Source organism: Mirounga angustirostris, unplaced genomic scaffold (assembly GCF_029215605.1).
Source record: "Mirounga angustirostris isolate CCGP_5_RB_7025 unplaced genomic scaffold, mMirAng1.0.hap1 SCAF_6, whole genome shotgun sequence".
Classification (NCBI taxonomy): domain Eukaryota; kingdom Metazoa; phylum Chordata; class Mammalia; order Carnivora; family Phocidae; genus Mirounga; species Mirounga angustirostris.
In genome coordinates this window covers 1,620,910-1,636,919 of record NW_026991714.1, presented here as the reverse complement: position 1 = coordinate 1,636,919, position 16,010 = coordinate 1,620,910, and the positions used below count along the sequence as shown (strand labels likewise).

Genomic DNA, 16,010 nt, shown 5'->3' with positions numbered 1-16,010 from the left:
AGACAGAATTTTAAGCGGGCTCTGTGCTCAGCGATGTGGGGCTCCATCCCAGGACCTTGAGATCATGACCTGAGCTGAAGTCTGATGCTTAACTGACTGAGCCACCCAGGTGCCCCAGACTTATTAAATATTTTAATAATAGTATTTAATATATCAATTTCCCTTTAAGCACTTGTGTTAGCTTTGCCCCACAGATTATGATGTGTTGTATTTCATTGACTTCAGTTGACAACATTTTCTAGTCCCTTTGGGATATCTTCTTTGGCATACAGGTTATTTAGAAGTGTGTAGTTTGGGGGCGCCTGGGTGGCTCAGTCGTTAAGCGTCTGCCTTCGGCTCAGGTCATGATCCCGGGGCCCTGGGACTGAGCCCCACTTTGGGCTCCCTGCTCCGCGGGAAGCCTGCTTCTCCCTCTCCCACTCCCCCTGCTTGTGTTCCCTCTCTTGCTGTCTCTCTCTCTGTCAAAAAAAAAAAAAAAATCTTTAGAAATCTATAGTTTGGAGAATTCCAGCTATCTTTCTGTTACTGATTTCTGGTTTAATTCCCTTGTCTTCAGATTTTACTTTGTATAATGTCATTCATTTTCTATTTATTGAGGTTTATTTCATAGCCCAGAATATAATCTTTTTTTTTTTCCTTTAGGTCTTTATTCAGATGTTGAATATAATCTTTATGGTAGTTCTTCCATTTGTATTTGACAAGAACATGTATTCAGTTGTTTTCAGGTGTACTGTTCTATAAATGTCAGTTAGGTCAAGTTGGTTGATAGCATTGTTCAGTTCTTCCCTTTTTACTGCTTTTGTGTGTGTGGGGGGTCTATTTGTCATTTACTGTGAAAGAAATAATGAGGTCTCCAAGTTTAATTGTGGAACTGTCTGTATTTCTTTCAGTTCTATCAGTTTGAGCTCTACATATTTTTTTAAGTCTTATTTATTTATTTAAAGAAAATTTTATTTATTTATTTATTTGAGACAGAGCATGTGCACATGTGGCGGGGGAGGGGCAGAGAGAATCTTCAGCAGACCCATGCCCAGCACAGAGCCTGACGTGAGGCCTAATCTCACAACCCTGAGTTCATGACCTGAGCTGGTAGATAGCAAGAGTTGGCCGCTTAAGCAACTGAGCCACCCAGGTGCCCCAAGTTTTATTTATTTAGGTAATCTCTACACCCAACGTGGGGCTCAAATTCATGACCCCGAGATCAAGAGTTGCATGCTCTTCTGACTGAGTCAGTGAGGTATGCCTTTAAAGACTTTATTTTTGGTAATCTCTATACCCAGTGTGGGGCTCACCCTCACAACCCTGACATCAAGAGTCACAATCTCTACCAATTAAGCCAGTCAGCTCCACTGACTCAGACAGCCAGGCACCCCAACAATATACATCTTTTAAAAATTACTACAATCTATGGGGTGCCTGGGTGACTCATTGAGTTGAGTGTCTGACTCTTGGTTTTGGCTTGGGTCGTGATCTCAGGGTCGTGGGATGGGGCCCTGCTCAGGCTCCCCACTGAGTCCAGAGTCTGCTTGGGATTCTCTCTCTTCCTCTGCCCCTCCCTCTGCTCATGCACGTGGGCTTGTGCTCTTTCTCCCTAAAATAAATAAAAATCTTAAAAAAAATAAAATTATTAAATTTGTACTTTTACCACTTCCAAAACAATACGAGAACTTTATAGCAGTTTCACTCCATATATCTACTCCTGCCTTTTGTGCTATTGATGTTATATTTTACTTCTTCCTAAGTTTTAAATCCCTAAGATGTTATTGTTACTATTTTAGCCAGTCAGTATTCATTTATATTTATCACATAGTTAACCTTTCTGGCTCTTTGATTCATCCTGAAATTCTTTGCTTTGCCTTTATCTAGGATCTTTTTTTTTTTTTTTTTTCATTTTGAAGATTTTCCTTTAGTATTTCTTGTGAACCTGGTCTTAGTCAGTGAATTATCTCAGATTTTGTTTGTCTGGAAACAAAATATATTTAGTTTTGCTTTTTAAAATTTTTTTATTATTTGTATCTATCTTTGTATCTATCTATGTATCTACCTATCGATTTATTTATTGTAAGTAAGCTCTACTCCCAATGTGGGGCTTGAACTCAGACCCCAAGATCAAGAGTCACGTGCTCTACTGACTGAACCAGCCAGGCGCCCCTGTTTTTTTTTTTTTTTTGCTCCTATTAAATTTGTAATGGTGTTTAGCACCAGGGATTCCATGTCTCTGATGGAAATTCTATATCTTTTCCTTTATTTTCTTGAATATATTGATCATAACTACTTTAAAACCCTTTCTCAAGTATCTGATTTACCTGTAGGTCTCTCTTTTTTTTTTTTTTAAGATTTTATTTATTTATTTGACAGAGAGAGAGCACAAATAGGCAGAGCGGCAGGCAGAGGGAGAGGGAGAAGCAGGCTGTCCGCCGAGCAGGGAACCGGACATGGGGCTCGATCCCAGGACCCCGGGTTCATGACCTGAGCCGAAGGCAGCCGCTTAACCGACTGAGCCACCCAGGCGCCCCTGTAGGTCTCTTTTATTGTCTTCTCCTACCACCTCCCTTGTGGTATTTTGGTTCTGTTTTTAGAGTTTTATAATTTTTTAGAAAAGATTTTATTTATTTATTTGACAGAGAGAGAGAGAGCACAAGCAGGGGGGAGAGGTAGAGGAAGAAGCAGATTCCCCACTGAACAGGGAGCCTGACGTGGGGCTTCATCCCAGGACCCCAGCATCATGACCTGAGCTGAAGGCGGACACTTAACTGACTGAGCCACCCAGGCGTCCTGCATTTTATAATTTTTGATTGTATGTTGGACATTATGGATGGAAAATTCTGGAGGCTTTGGTATTGTTACCTTCTTCCAAAGAGGGTTATTTTATCTTCTGGCAGGCAGATAATTTTGGAGGATCACCTAAATCTGCCACGGGTTAGTTTTATGCTATGTTAAGTCTAGTTTGTTTCCACTTTCTTTGTTTCTTTTTTTTTCTTCTTTAAAGATTTTATTTATTTATTTGACAGAGAGAGACACAGCGAGAGAGGGAACACAAGGGGAGCGGGAGAGGGAGAAGCAGGCTTCCCGTGTAGCAGGGAGCCCGATGTAGGGCTCGATCCCAGGGCCCTGGGACCATGACCTGAGCCGAAGGCAGACGCCTAATGACTGAGCCACCCAGGTGCCCCTTGTTTCCACTTTCTACTTACTCCTAGATTGTGGCCTGTATCCCTAGTGGGTGGCTCTTCTGAGGTTTCAGCACTGCTAAGAAATCTTGCTGTAGTGTTTTTGAAGACCTTTACCTCCTTTTCACGACTTGAACTACAACCTTTCTCCCCAGAGCTGTGGAGTGAGAATCTTCTGCCTCCTAGCCACTCTCCTGCTATGTTTCTTGGGGTTCCATCCTGTTCATGCACAGCTTAAGGGTCTGCTAAGATCTTCAGAGGAGCTTGAACAGAAACTTTTTTGGCTCATTTTTCCTTGGTTTTCTCCTCTGCAGAGGTTTTTTTTTTTTTTTTTTTTTTTTTTTTTTAGTATTTATTTATTTGAGAGAGTGTATGCATATGCATGTGAGTGTGGTGGGGGGTGGGCAGAGGGACAGAATCTCAAGCAGACTCCCTGCCAAGCACGGAGCTAGCCGGGGGCCTTGATCCCACAACCCCAGAGATCAGGACCTGAGCTGAAATCAAGAGTCAGACGTCTAACCTACTCTGCAGAGTTTTATCCTTCAGTTCAGCTGCTTCGGCAGCTCCACATGTCTGGCTTCTTATGCTAGCAAGACCCCTGTGTTCAGCTTGGGTCCTCCTTAATGTGCTTCCCTTCTCTAAAAGATTCCAACTCCTTAAATCCATGAGGGTTCTTCAGTGGCTTCAGACTGCTTTATATATATATTTTTCCACTTTTATGTACAGTTGACCCTTTTAACAGTGTGGGGGTTGGGGCGCCGTGCCCCACATGCAGTTGGAGATCCACATACAACTTTTGACTCCCCTAAAACAGCCTACTTTCACCAGAAGCCTTACTAATAATATAGTTGATTAAGTTATGTGTAATGTATACTCTATCCTTACAGTAAAGTAAGCTGGAAAAAAGAAAATGTTATGAAAATCATAAGGAAGAGAAATGCATTTGCAGTACTGTACTGTATTTATTGAAAAAAATCTACATATAAGTGGACCTGCATAGTTCAAACCTGTGTTACCCAAGGGTCAGTTGTAGTTTTATATAGTTTTACAGTTGTTTTTGGTGGGAAGGTTTCATCTGTTAAAAAATACATTGTTGTGGCCAGAACCTGAGATTCTGGGTGTGTGCTTGACAGGGCTGTTGAGCAACTTTGGTGATTTAGATTTTGCATAACCCACTGTATTTTTACTCACTTCATCCACTTTACAGTATATTTACAGTACATTTTACTTTCAGTTCATTGGTTACATCATTAGATCTACTTTTCAGGGAATATCTTGTTTTAGGCCACCTTCCATCTTTCTCTTGGAAGGAAAAATTAGATTTTCTTCTGTGTCTTTTCCAGCTTGATCTTTAAATAGAGTGGCTTCCTTTTTTTTAATGTTTTAATTTCAGCTCTTAGAATTCATAGAGTCAGTGGTATCCCAATATTTTAGAAGATAAAGGATTAATTCTAAAACAGTATAACAAATAGTTGAATTATCTGTTCTTTTTTGGATTGTTTGTGTAGTGTGTTAGAATTTGAATGTATTAGATTTTCCTTCAGACATATATTCCCTAATAAAAACTCAGCATTAAAATCAGACATCAGCGGGGCGCCTGGGTAGCTCAGTCATTAGGTGTCTGCCTTCCACTCAGGTCGTGATCCCAGGGTCCTGGGATCGAGCCCCGCATCGGGCTCCCTGCTCTGTGGGAAGCCTGCTTCTCCCTCTCCCACTCCCCCTGCTTGTGTTCCCTCTCTCCCTGTGTCTCTCTCTGTCAAATAAATAAATAAAATCTTAAAAAAAAAATAAATAAAATCAGACATCAGAGGAGAAATAGGTGTGATGTAATTTAGACACTGGGATGGTTTAACCCCACTCCGATTGCATGTTTTTAAGATAGCTATTCTAAATGGAATTATGCTAACTCTAATGGTTTTTCCATGAAAAATATTTGCATTTAAATTTTATGAAAAGCTTTCTTCACAATTCATTTAAATAATTTTTATGTTTCATTTTTTTATAGTATTTTTAGTGGGGCTAAGTGTTTCTCAGTGTGTATCTTAAAGCATTGCTACTCAAAGTGTGGTCCGAGAACCAGTGCCAGTTTGAGAACTGGTTTGAAACAAAATTATTTATGGAAATTGAGTAAATGTGTAGAAATTTTATAACATTTGACATGATGGCTACATTCTTTTATTTATTTATTTTTTTAAAGATTTTATTTATTTGAGAGAGAGAGAGAGAGCGCACAGGCAGGGGCCTGATGCGGGACTCCATCCCAGGACCCTGGGATCATGACCTGAGCCGAAGGCAGACGCTTAACCCACTGAGCCATCCAGGCGCCCCCTGATGGCTACATTCTTAATTTTATTTTATAAAAATGTAAGTCTAGGGCATCTGGGTGACTCAGTGGTGAGGTGAGAAGAGAGGTTTGGGGAAAAGATAATGTATACAAAGGCCTTTAGGGAGTCTTGGTGTGTATTATGCTGTGTAATTCCCCTTTTGCTGCTTTCTCAAAAAAAAAAAGTAGTAAAGAGCTTTATCATTATTTAGTACTTTGGGAGGTTTTATGTTTCTTTTGTAGGTGTCATCTTGTGGGTTGTACCTCGAAGCATTGCATTTGATTTAGGCGACATGACTGTAAGATGCGCATGTTTGAATTCTACCTATTCTTTTTTTTCTTAAAAATCATTATCAGAAAAATTTTCCATATCATTAAAGCTCTTTGTAGTTATTTTTATTTGTTTCCCCCATTGCTTAAAAAGACCATTAAAAAAAAAAGTTTTATTTATTTCAGTAATTTCTGCACCCAACGTGGGGCTTGAACCCACAACCCCAAGATCAAGAGTCGCACGCTCTACTGATTGAGCCGGCCAGGCGCCCCTAAAAAGACAAGTTTTAATGGCTCTATTGCAGTCCAGTGTATGGATGTATCGGTGTTCATTTTACCCTTCCTGGAATATTGGACATTTAGGAGATTTCCATCTTCTTGCTAAAATAATTAACGTTGCAATGAGTAATGTGATTATTAGTCTCTGCACATCTAATTGTTTCCTTAAAAACAAGAATTATTGGATTGAGAGTTATACACATTTATCAAATTCTTGGTGTGTGTTCACAAGTGCAGAAGCAGTTGTTTGAAGTCACTACTTTTCACTGTTTAAATATTGCCGGGATGTGGCTTGAAGGTCACAAAATCTTTTAAACAGAGAAGGTCATCTTCATGTTCATCCTCTCTAATCCTTGTTTTCAGAGGGTAGCAGGCCTTAAAGCTTTGGAAGGATGAGAACCTCATTTTGGTATTACATGATAATCAATTTCAAGACTTAACAGATTCTAATAATCGAGAAGTTTTTCCTTTTGTCTGGTTATATATATGCTCTCGTAGAATAGAGAGAACTTTGTCCTCCCCTCCCCTTTTTTGGTACAGTTCAGAGTGAATTTTTTATCCTTTGCTCCTTGTTTTTCTCTCTTCTAGACTGAATAGAATAATGATAATGACAAGTTACATTGTATAATGTTTCACTGGTATAAAGCACTTTGGTTTATATTATTTCACTTAATCTGCATGGCGTCCCTGATAGGCAGATATCTGTATTTGCAAAAGAAGAAAAGAAGACTCTTTCTGAGGTTGCCCAGAACTGAGACAAAGCCGGGGTTTCTGCCATATCATCTGGGCTCCACAGGGTAGTAAGTAGGACTGAGGATGCCAGGGCTAGAGAACGAGGCTTCAGAGCATGACTCTGTCATTACTGGCTCTTGGGAAAGTTTCTTAATCTCTCTGCCTCAGTTTCTTCATCTGTATACAGTGGGCAAAGTAACAGTTCCGGTTTCCTAGGGTTGTTCGGAGGAGGAGGTCCACGCGTGTCGTTGTGCGGAGGCCCGGCTGCCGCGGACTGAGTGCGCCGCCCAGCGCACCCTCACTGTCGCCACCGAGCAGGCTGCTTTCATTTTCGGGGCCAGCCGGCCGGCGGCCTCTTCTTCTCTTACTGTTGGCCTGTTGGGGTAAGTTATGGGAGCAGTGGTTTGGAGATTCTGATGATGTTCGTGGTTTATTTGCAGAAGAACAAGGCGGTGAAGAAAGTGAGAAAAGGCGAAAAAAGAGAAAGGGCACCAAGAGGAAGCGGGACGGACGCGGTCCAGAGGCAGGGGCGTGGGCTTGCGACCTGAAGCTGGACGACGCGCTGGACCGCACGCTGGAGGACGGCGCCAAGCAGCACAACCTGACTGCGGTCAATGTGCGCAACATCCTCCACGTGAGTACGGCGGTGGCCGTGGACACGGCGGCCGGAAGGCTTCCTGGAGAGCAAGTACAGACCCTCAGGGAATTCTTGGTTCTTGGTATGCGAATTACTAACTTTGGGAGTTGCACGGGCCACAGCACTTGACATTTCAGGACGGCTTCCCCGCTGCACTCAGCACACGTTTGAAATCCGAACACACGTTCAAAAAAACCTGGGCAGGTAAACTGTTCCTCTCCTCCTCCACTGCCTGGCTGGTTTATCGTGTTATTTGGCACATTTGAAGATGATAATGTTCGCAGTGGACTTACTCTTCCGTGGGTCGATAGGTCTGGAGAGATGCCAGGGGAGCAGTTTATGCTGCGCATTTGCTGGTCCTGTTCTTCCAGATGTATCAACACAGCTGTTTACAGAACCTTCCTTGCTGGTTACTGTTTCTCAGAAGCGTCGAGTCGGTTACCCGCACTCTCATTCCTGCTCCTGGTAGCTGTGGCGTTGAACATGCCTGCTCTGTTAGAGTTTGAGCCTGGGTGCTTCTGGCCAAAGCTGGCTTTACCCCAACCGGAAGCCATTTCAGTATCTAGCAGAGTTAAGAAGCGGCTGTTTTCTAGGTCACACGTCTTTGCTGCATAAAGTGAAATTTCATCTTTTTCCAGGAAGTAATCACAAATGAGCATGTGGTCGCTATGATGAAAGCAGCCATCAGTGAGACGGAAGATATGCCGATGTTTGTGAGTAGTTGATTGTTTCTCTTTAATGCTGTGGAGCAGAGCTACTGTAAATGGGCAAGTGCAGGAGGTTGCTCGGGAGTTTGTAAATAGCTTGATAGTGGGGGTAGAGTTAGCGTTTCAGAACCCAAGATTCACATGATAATTTCTATTGACTGTTTTCTTCTCATTTTCCCTGCCTCAGGAGCCCAAAATGACACGCTCTAAACTGAAGGAAGTGGTGGAAAAAGGAGTGGTGGGTGTTCTGTTTTTGTGTTTGTTTTTTTTCCTTTAGTTTGGTAAATAAGGTCTAATTCTAGGTTATTTGCAGGGGGGAAAAAATAGGAAAGAATTACCATGGTCTGGGTTTGCCTCCTTCCGAGAAATAGCTGTAAAAGATAAGTGGAGACAACATTCAGAGTCCTTATCATCGTTTATTTCCGTTGACGTGGAAGTACTGCTGTTTGGGGCCTACTCGGTAGACAACCATTAGCACGGCTGGAAGCACTGAGCAGGGGCAGCCTTTCTATTCATGGGGCACGTGGCAAAGGGTTGAGAGTATTTTTCCAGGTGTGTCCCAGGGAGCACTGCGTCGGGTCACCCTGCTGTGGGGTCCCTCACGAGTGCTTACTGAAAATGCATGTTCCGTGGCTCACCTCAGACCTGGAATAGGGACCCAGGAGCAGGGCCTGGGAATAAGCATTATTGGAAACAGCAGTTGGTTGTTCTGCACACACCAAGGAATGAGAGCCGCTCGAAGGCTTCTGGAGGATTCTAGCACAGACGCCGGGACCCATTTATTTCCTGCTCAACAAGCATCTGTCCAGTGCTCAGCGTCTGTAACAGGCAGGTGATGGTCCTGTGGCGGTCCGTTTTGTGTCTGATAGGATGATTTGCCTAATGGACCCAAAACGCATGTTGTTGTTTTTGTCCTTTCGTCCGGGTCTCTTCTTCGCAGCCCCGTAGACGAAATAAGTCTGCTCCTCTTCCACGTGACCTTTCCTCTGGTAGGAGAAAACTAGTACATCTTTCTGTAATATTCTTTTGTTGCTAAATGTCCCCCAATTTTTTTTATCGGTCTTCATGTGACAAGACTTTGAGTACATTTACCAATCTGATCCTTTTCTCCCGAATGTGCCTGCTTTGTCCATATCCTTTGAAAAGTGTGCCTGACATGGAATTCCTGCCACAGATGTGGTTTTACTGTATGGAATGAAGTTAAGGATCCCTTCAGTGTCCCACACACCGTATTTCTCTCAGTGCAGCCTAGGACTGCATTGGCTTTTTCTGACAGCCACATCGTATTCTTTTGTCTAGTGGGCTAAGCCTGGTTGCGTAAAGTTAAATTTCATCTTTCTCCAGGAATTACATAATCATCACAAATGCGCATATGTGGTAGCTATGATGAAAGCAGCCATCAGTGAGACGGAGTTGTATGAAGTCTCCTGACACACAGAGTATAAGTAACGTAATTCCATATTTGATCTGGAAACAGAGAGATCCTGATCAGGCTCTGGATTGTATTTACCAACCATGAATAAATGCAGAGATGTTGGACAAGCCAAGACTGCAGTTTACGTGGGAGAGCAGGGATTAAAGTCCGAGGCTCTTGCTTTGTTCATGCTCAGTAAGCTGACTTTAGCACACTCCCAGACGCTGCTCGCTTTCCTGGTGGATTTGGCGGTAGGGAACCGAATTGGTTCAGACACAAGCATGGGAAGAGGTGTGGACCTATATTAATTACACCATTCCCTTCATCCTGTATTGGGCCACCTGAGGTAAGTGGCCGGAACATGGCAGGGCGAAGGACATGTGGCGAGCCTAAGGCTCCTTGTGGAGACAGAACCCAGTGGCCTGTTGGATTTTATTCATAACATGATTCATTGGGTCACCTTAAATGATCAAGAAATTATACACTCCAGGGGCATTTTTTGTCAACAGCATGTAAGAGCCTTAAAAAAATTCTTTAAAAACATCTTGCCCCAACTCTGTTATTTTATTATTTATTTACTATTTTTTAAAAAAAGATTTTATTTATTTATTTGACAGAGAGCACACGTGCAGCAGAGGGAGAGGGAGAAGCAGGCTCCCCTCAGAACAGGGAGCCCAGCACGGGGCTGGATCCCAGGATCCTGGGATCATGACCTGAGCTGAATTCAGATGCTTAACGGACTGAGTCACCCAGGCGCCCCCAACTCTGTTATTTTAAAACATATAAGAAGTTGATGTAATTTTATAGTGAATCTATGTTCCATTTAGATTTTTTTTTTTTAAAGATTTTATTTATTTGAGAGAGAGAATGAGAAATAGCACGAGAGGGAAGAGGGTCAGAGGGAAGAGGGTCAGAGGGAGAAGCAGACCCCCCGCTGAGCAGGGAGCCCGATGCAGGACTCGATCCCGGGACTCCAGGATCATGACCTCAACCGAAGGCAGTCGCTTAACTAACTGAGCCACCCAGGTGCCCCTATATTCCATTTAGATTTAACAGTGGTAAAATTTTGCCATATTTGCTTTGTATCTCTATATCTATCCCTTGTTTTTTTTTTTTAAAGATTTTATTTATTTGGCAGAGAGAGAGACAGCAAGAGCAGGAACACAAGCAGGGGGAGTGGGAGAGGAAGAAGCAGTCTTCCCGCGGAGCAGGGAGCCCGATGCGGGGCTCCATCCCAGGACCCTGGGATCATGATCTGAGCCAAAGGCAGACACTTAACAACTGAGCCACCCAGGCGCCCCATCCCTTGTTTTTTTCCTGTACTATTTGAAAATAAGTTGGGGACAACTCGATACTTCACCCCTAAATCCTTCTATAAGAACTGGTCATGGCTGGCTGTCAGCATGCATACTTACGGTGGACTTACGTAATGGATTAAAAAAATACTGATGCCCAAAAGGTACGATTACCTATAATATCTTAGGTGTGTGACTATTAGAGTTTCAAATTCATTGTTCCATGTGAGCACAAGTTGTTATATGAAGTAGGCAAGACAGGGCCACCTGGCTGGCTCAGTCGGTAGAGCGTGTGACTCTTGATGTCGGGGCTGTGAGTTCGAGCCCCATGGTGGGGGTAGAGTTTACTTAAAAAAATAATAATAAAGTAGGTAAGACAGATACTTTCCCTATTTATAGATAACACAGAGTCTTAACTGGCTTTAAGGCAGAAATGCTAATGATGGAAATAGATTCTTCTCTCCTTTTCTTCTGGCAAATTCTGACAGATATTTCAGAGTGTCCCCTCAGGGATAATTAATAGCCCTCCATCACTGCAGCTGCATGTTAGGTTCATGGCTCTTGTGATGGTGAAGAGGAAGTAAAAATGAAAACCCGTCTATTTCAGTTAAGAGAACATAATTGTTTATATTCTTTCTTGGTAGGTAATTCCAACATGGAATATTTCACCGATTAAGAAGGCCAACGAAATTAAGGTAAACTTGGAAGAGGTAATTCTTATTCTTTTCCAGAAAGACTTCATCAGTTTTGAAACCTATACCTCCTTTCTATTTGTTAATTTTGGGGGGATCTGTCTTCTTGTTTTAATTTGATCTTTGTTTTTTTCCTTTCCATTCCTCTTAGGTTTGACTCTCATGTTAGAGATCTCTTTAAGCCCTGCCTCTTACTACTTGCTTTAGCTGCTCATTGTGCTCTTAGGATTTATTTCTTCTTGCTCTGCTTTGTTCCTCTTATTTTCCAAATACATACGGTTGTGTTTCCTGTTACTTCATTTCTTTCTGTAACTTACTTACGTAGCCCCCCCAGTTTGTGGATATCCACCTGGAAGACGACGACTCCTCAGATGAGGAGTACCAGCCAGACGACGAAGAGGAAGACGAGACGGCTGAAGAGGTCAGTGGCCCCCTTGTGAGTGTTAGTCGCCAGTATGGAAGAACTGGGTTCCGTGAGCCTTCCACAGTGTTGTCACCTCTTCCGTAGGCAGAATCAGGACACAGTTCTTCCTGCTCACTTCCTTGCATAAAACCAGGATTGAGAGCTGTTTTCTCCTCTTCAGAATCCCTTAATGTTTTCATGTTTTATATTATGAAATAGAACGCACGTGTAACACACAGAATAAAAACTCAAAAATACAGCTTAAATCATTATAAGGCCGATGGTCATGAAGCATCCTCCAAAGTCCTTAAACGCCGTGTGGCCAGCACACCCCTGTGTTCTTTTCTTTATAGTCTGTCACCTGCATATGCAGCATGACACAGCCTCGTCCTCTGTTGTACTGGTTCTGGACCTTACATAATGGACAGTTCGTCTGGCTTTTTTGTTTTCTTTGTTTCATCGTTAATCCTTTGTGGTTCGTCGATCCTGTTCGTCGATACTCTGTTTCTTAGTGTATTTGACTTGTTGGTGAAAAGATTTTAAACCATTGTCTTGCACTTCTGATGACGAGGACAATCTGATCTCTGTGCTCACCTCAGAATATTCAACTTCTATTTAATGTTTTATTTTCTCTTATTTTGACTAAATTGGTTCATTTTCTTGAGGTATTTCAGACTCAGTGGGGATGAGGCAGGGGCAGAAATGGAAACCTGAACTGGATTTGTGTTTTAGAGTTTGTTGGAAAGTGATGTTGAGAGCACCGCTTCGTCTCCACGGGGGGCGAAGAAGTCCAGGTTGAGGCAGTCTTCGGAGATGACCGAGACCGATGAGGAGGGCGGCCTGCTGTCAGAGGTGAGTCTGCTTCGTGCAGAGGGGAGCGGGGAGAGGTGACTGCAGTAGGCTGGCCATGCGTGGTGATGCCAAGCTGTCACCTTTCCCGAACAGGATTCAAGATCACTATTAATGCCCAAACCTTCCTGGTCCCTGTGGCTGGTTACAGCTGTTCAGGTGTCAGAGTCCGTTAAGTTGGGGCGCCTAGTGGCGCAGTCGGTAAAGTGTCTGACTCTTGGTTTCAGCTCGAGTCGTGATCTCGGGGTCGTGAGATCGAGGCTGTGTCAGGCTCTGTGCTCAGCACCAAGCCTGCTTGAGATTCTCTCTCTCCCCCTCTGCCCCTCACCCCACTTGTGCATGTGCTTGCTCTCAATAAGTAAATAAATTAAATTAAAAAAAAAAAAACCCAAAACAAAACAAAGTCCTTTAAGTGAGTGAATGATTGACAGGAAAAGTGGGACTCCTCAGAGGGAGAGCGCTTTTCTGAGTTCTTATTGAGGGGCCAACTACGAGTGATGAGTGGTTTCTTTTCTACCTTTGTCTTTCTTATATTGTCCTGACGCCATTTTTCTTAGATTTCCCACTCTTGGTAACCCAAGTAGCATCCTATTGGCTACACTGGAAATAAGATGGAACCTAATTAGATGAATATATTTGACAGTGCATCTTGTTTTCTTGGAGCTCTGTCTGGATGGGAAGATGAAGATCCCTGGTGTAGGAAAGTTGTGCTCCCCTCCCCTGGCTTTTTTTTTTTCCCCTTTTTTTCTCCTTCCTTCTCTTTCTCCTCTCCTCCCTCCCTCCCTTTCATTTTTTAACATAGTTGCCTCTTTTAATCAGGCTGAGAAAGTCACCACACCTGCCGTCAGGCACATCAGCGCTGAGGTAGTGCCCATGGGGCCCCCGCCCCCCCCAAAGCCCAAGCAGACCAGGGACAGTACTTTCATGGAGAAGTTGCATGCAGTCGATGAGGAGCTGGCTTCCAGTCCCGTCTGCATGGACTCTTTCCAGGTAAACTGTATAACAATCACTGCGAAAGTCAAATGGAGGAATGTCGTTGTTACTCAGGCTAGGAAGGGAGACGGGAAGATACTAAATTCTGGTAAATAAGTAAGAGTCATGGAAGTGCAGGTCTTTGATACTCTGGTTCGTGCTGCTTTATTTTGAGAATTGCAGCTCCTGGGGAAGGAGTAAGGTACATGATGGACAGCATTTTAAATGTGGAACACGGACACAGCCTTCCACCGGATCCCCCAGATTGTGGCCTTTAGCACAGCTGCTTTATCACTCCTGCCCGCTCCCTCTCTCTGTACACGTACTTGGTTACCTGAATCACTCTACAGTATGTTGCAGGCATGATGCTCTTTGACCTCTAAACACTTTAGCATTTATTTTCTAAAAATGAGGACATTCAGTTATGAAAAGAAGTCATATTATCTAATCTAGTCAAGTCCTTTTTTAGATTTTTACCAGTTGTCCCAATAGGGCCCTTTCTAGAAAAAGAAACATTTTCCCCTGATGCAGGACCCAGTCCAGGACCACACGTAGGGTCTTGTCTCCTGGCATGTTTTATTTTTTGTTTGTTTGCTTTTAAGTAATCTCTGCGCTCAGCGCAGGGCTTGAACTCATGACGCCAAGATCAGGAGTCGCACGCTCTCCTGAGGGGGCGGGCCATGTGCCCCTGTAGCATCAGTATTTGTCTTTCATAACCTGGACATTTTTGACCTGTATAGACTATTACTTTACAGAATGCTCCTCAACTTAGATTTTTCTGATATTTCCCCATAATTAGAGATGCAGGTTATGCACTTTTGGCACAAACGCCACAGGATCGACGTGTCCTTCCCAGTGCATCATGTCAGGAGGCGTGTGAATTGGGGTCACAGGGTTATGCTGATGTCTACTTGATTTCCTCAGTATAAAGCTATTTTTCCATTGTTAAATTTACTAATATGTATCTTAAGGGGATATCCTTTGAGGCCAAACATGTTTTTGCCCAGTAATATGAGCATCCATTGCTTATTCTTGCTTGAAAAGTCACGACTCTGGTCACTGTCAGTTGATGACTTTCTAAGTCCCACCATTTAGCCAGTTTGTTTGAATGTTTTGGGTTTTCTCCACCAGTCTCATAGGTTAATGAACAATATGTCTGTCCGAAAATTTAAAAAGAGAGTATTGAGTGGAATGCCCCTGAAAGGGCCATTTAATCTAATCACCCTGCTCTGCAGTGAATAAATAGCGTGAGGGGGGTAATAGTGTTTTGTATGACCATTTATTCATACACATATTGAATGCTGGAAGTTGGGGAATAGCAAGGTACAGGACAGAAAGGTCTTTCCTGTTGGAGAGAGAGATGCCATAAACAAGTGATTTCAAGTAGTGGTGAGTGCTATGAACTAAATAAAAGTGGAGAAGTCAGGTAAGCCCCCCAGAGTGCTTCCATTGGGTCACCAGAAGCGGCCTCCGTGGGCGCCCGGCTGGCTCAGTCAGTGGGGCACCTGACTCTTGGTCTTGGGGTTGTGAGTTTGAGCCCCATGTTGGTTGTAGAAATTATTTAAAAATAAAATCTTAAAACAACAACAAAAAAGGCCTCCTTGAGGAGGTGACATTTGAGCTGAGATCTGAATTAGAAGGAGCCGTGTAGACCCATGGTCTGGGGAAAAGTGTCCCGTACGGAGGAAGCAGCACATTCACAGTCCCCGAGGTGGGAACAGCTTTGACTTGTGTAAGAGACAGAAACGAGCTGAAGCCCGGGGACCACGGAGAAAAGAGTAGGGGTGAGGACAAAGAGCTGGGCAGGAGCTAGGTCATGAGGGTCTTAGAAACGTGATAAGGAGTTTAGATTTTATTTTCACATTTGAAAATCTTCGTGTGATATTTTCTGATTGATGTTAAACACTTCCCTTTGGTTAAGGTGTGGGCAGCACGCTGTAGGAGAGTGAGGGAGAAACAGTCATCCAGGGAGGACGTCCTGAAGTCCCTATCCAAATCCCAGCTGCTGCTTTTTTTGGGGAGAGGGGGGGCAGAAATTGATAGGCTTACCCTGAAATTCACATGGAAATGCAAGGGACCCAGAATAGCTAAAACAATCTTGAAAAAACAAGTTGGAGGTCTATACTTCCTGATTTCAAAACTTATTACAAAGCTACAGTAATCAGTCAACACAGGTTGGTACTGGCATAAGAACAGTCCTATGGATCAATGGAATCGAATTGAGAGTCCAGAAGTGGATCCTTACATTTGTGGTCAACTGATTTTTGACA

General features: G+C 43.2%; 1 protein-coding gene across 10 annotated transcripts in view; it reads left to right on the top strand.

The window, feature by feature from the left end:
• Window positions 1-16,010, top strand: part of GON4L (gon-4 like) — a 68,265-nt gene that overhangs the window by 19,024 nt on the left and 33,231 nt on the right. For all 10 annotated transcript variants that reach the window (XM_064593685.1, XM_064593690.1, XM_064593691.1 and 7 more), the window contains 7 exons: window positions 7,212-7,405; window positions 8,047-8,121; window positions 8,303-8,353; window positions 11,469-11,519; window positions 11,842-11,937; window positions 12,652-12,771; window positions 13,588-13,758. In XM_064593685.1, coding sequence (XP_064449755.1) covers window positions 7,212-7,405; window positions 8,047-8,121; window positions 8,303-8,353; window positions 11,469-11,519; window positions 11,842-11,937; window positions 12,652-12,771; window positions 13,588-13,758 — 758 coding nt within the window. The remainder of the gene's footprint in view (window positions 1-7,211; window positions 7,406-8,046; window positions 8,122-8,302; window positions 8,354-11,468; window positions 11,520-11,841; window positions 11,938-12,651; window positions 12,772-13,587; window positions 13,759-16,010) is intronic.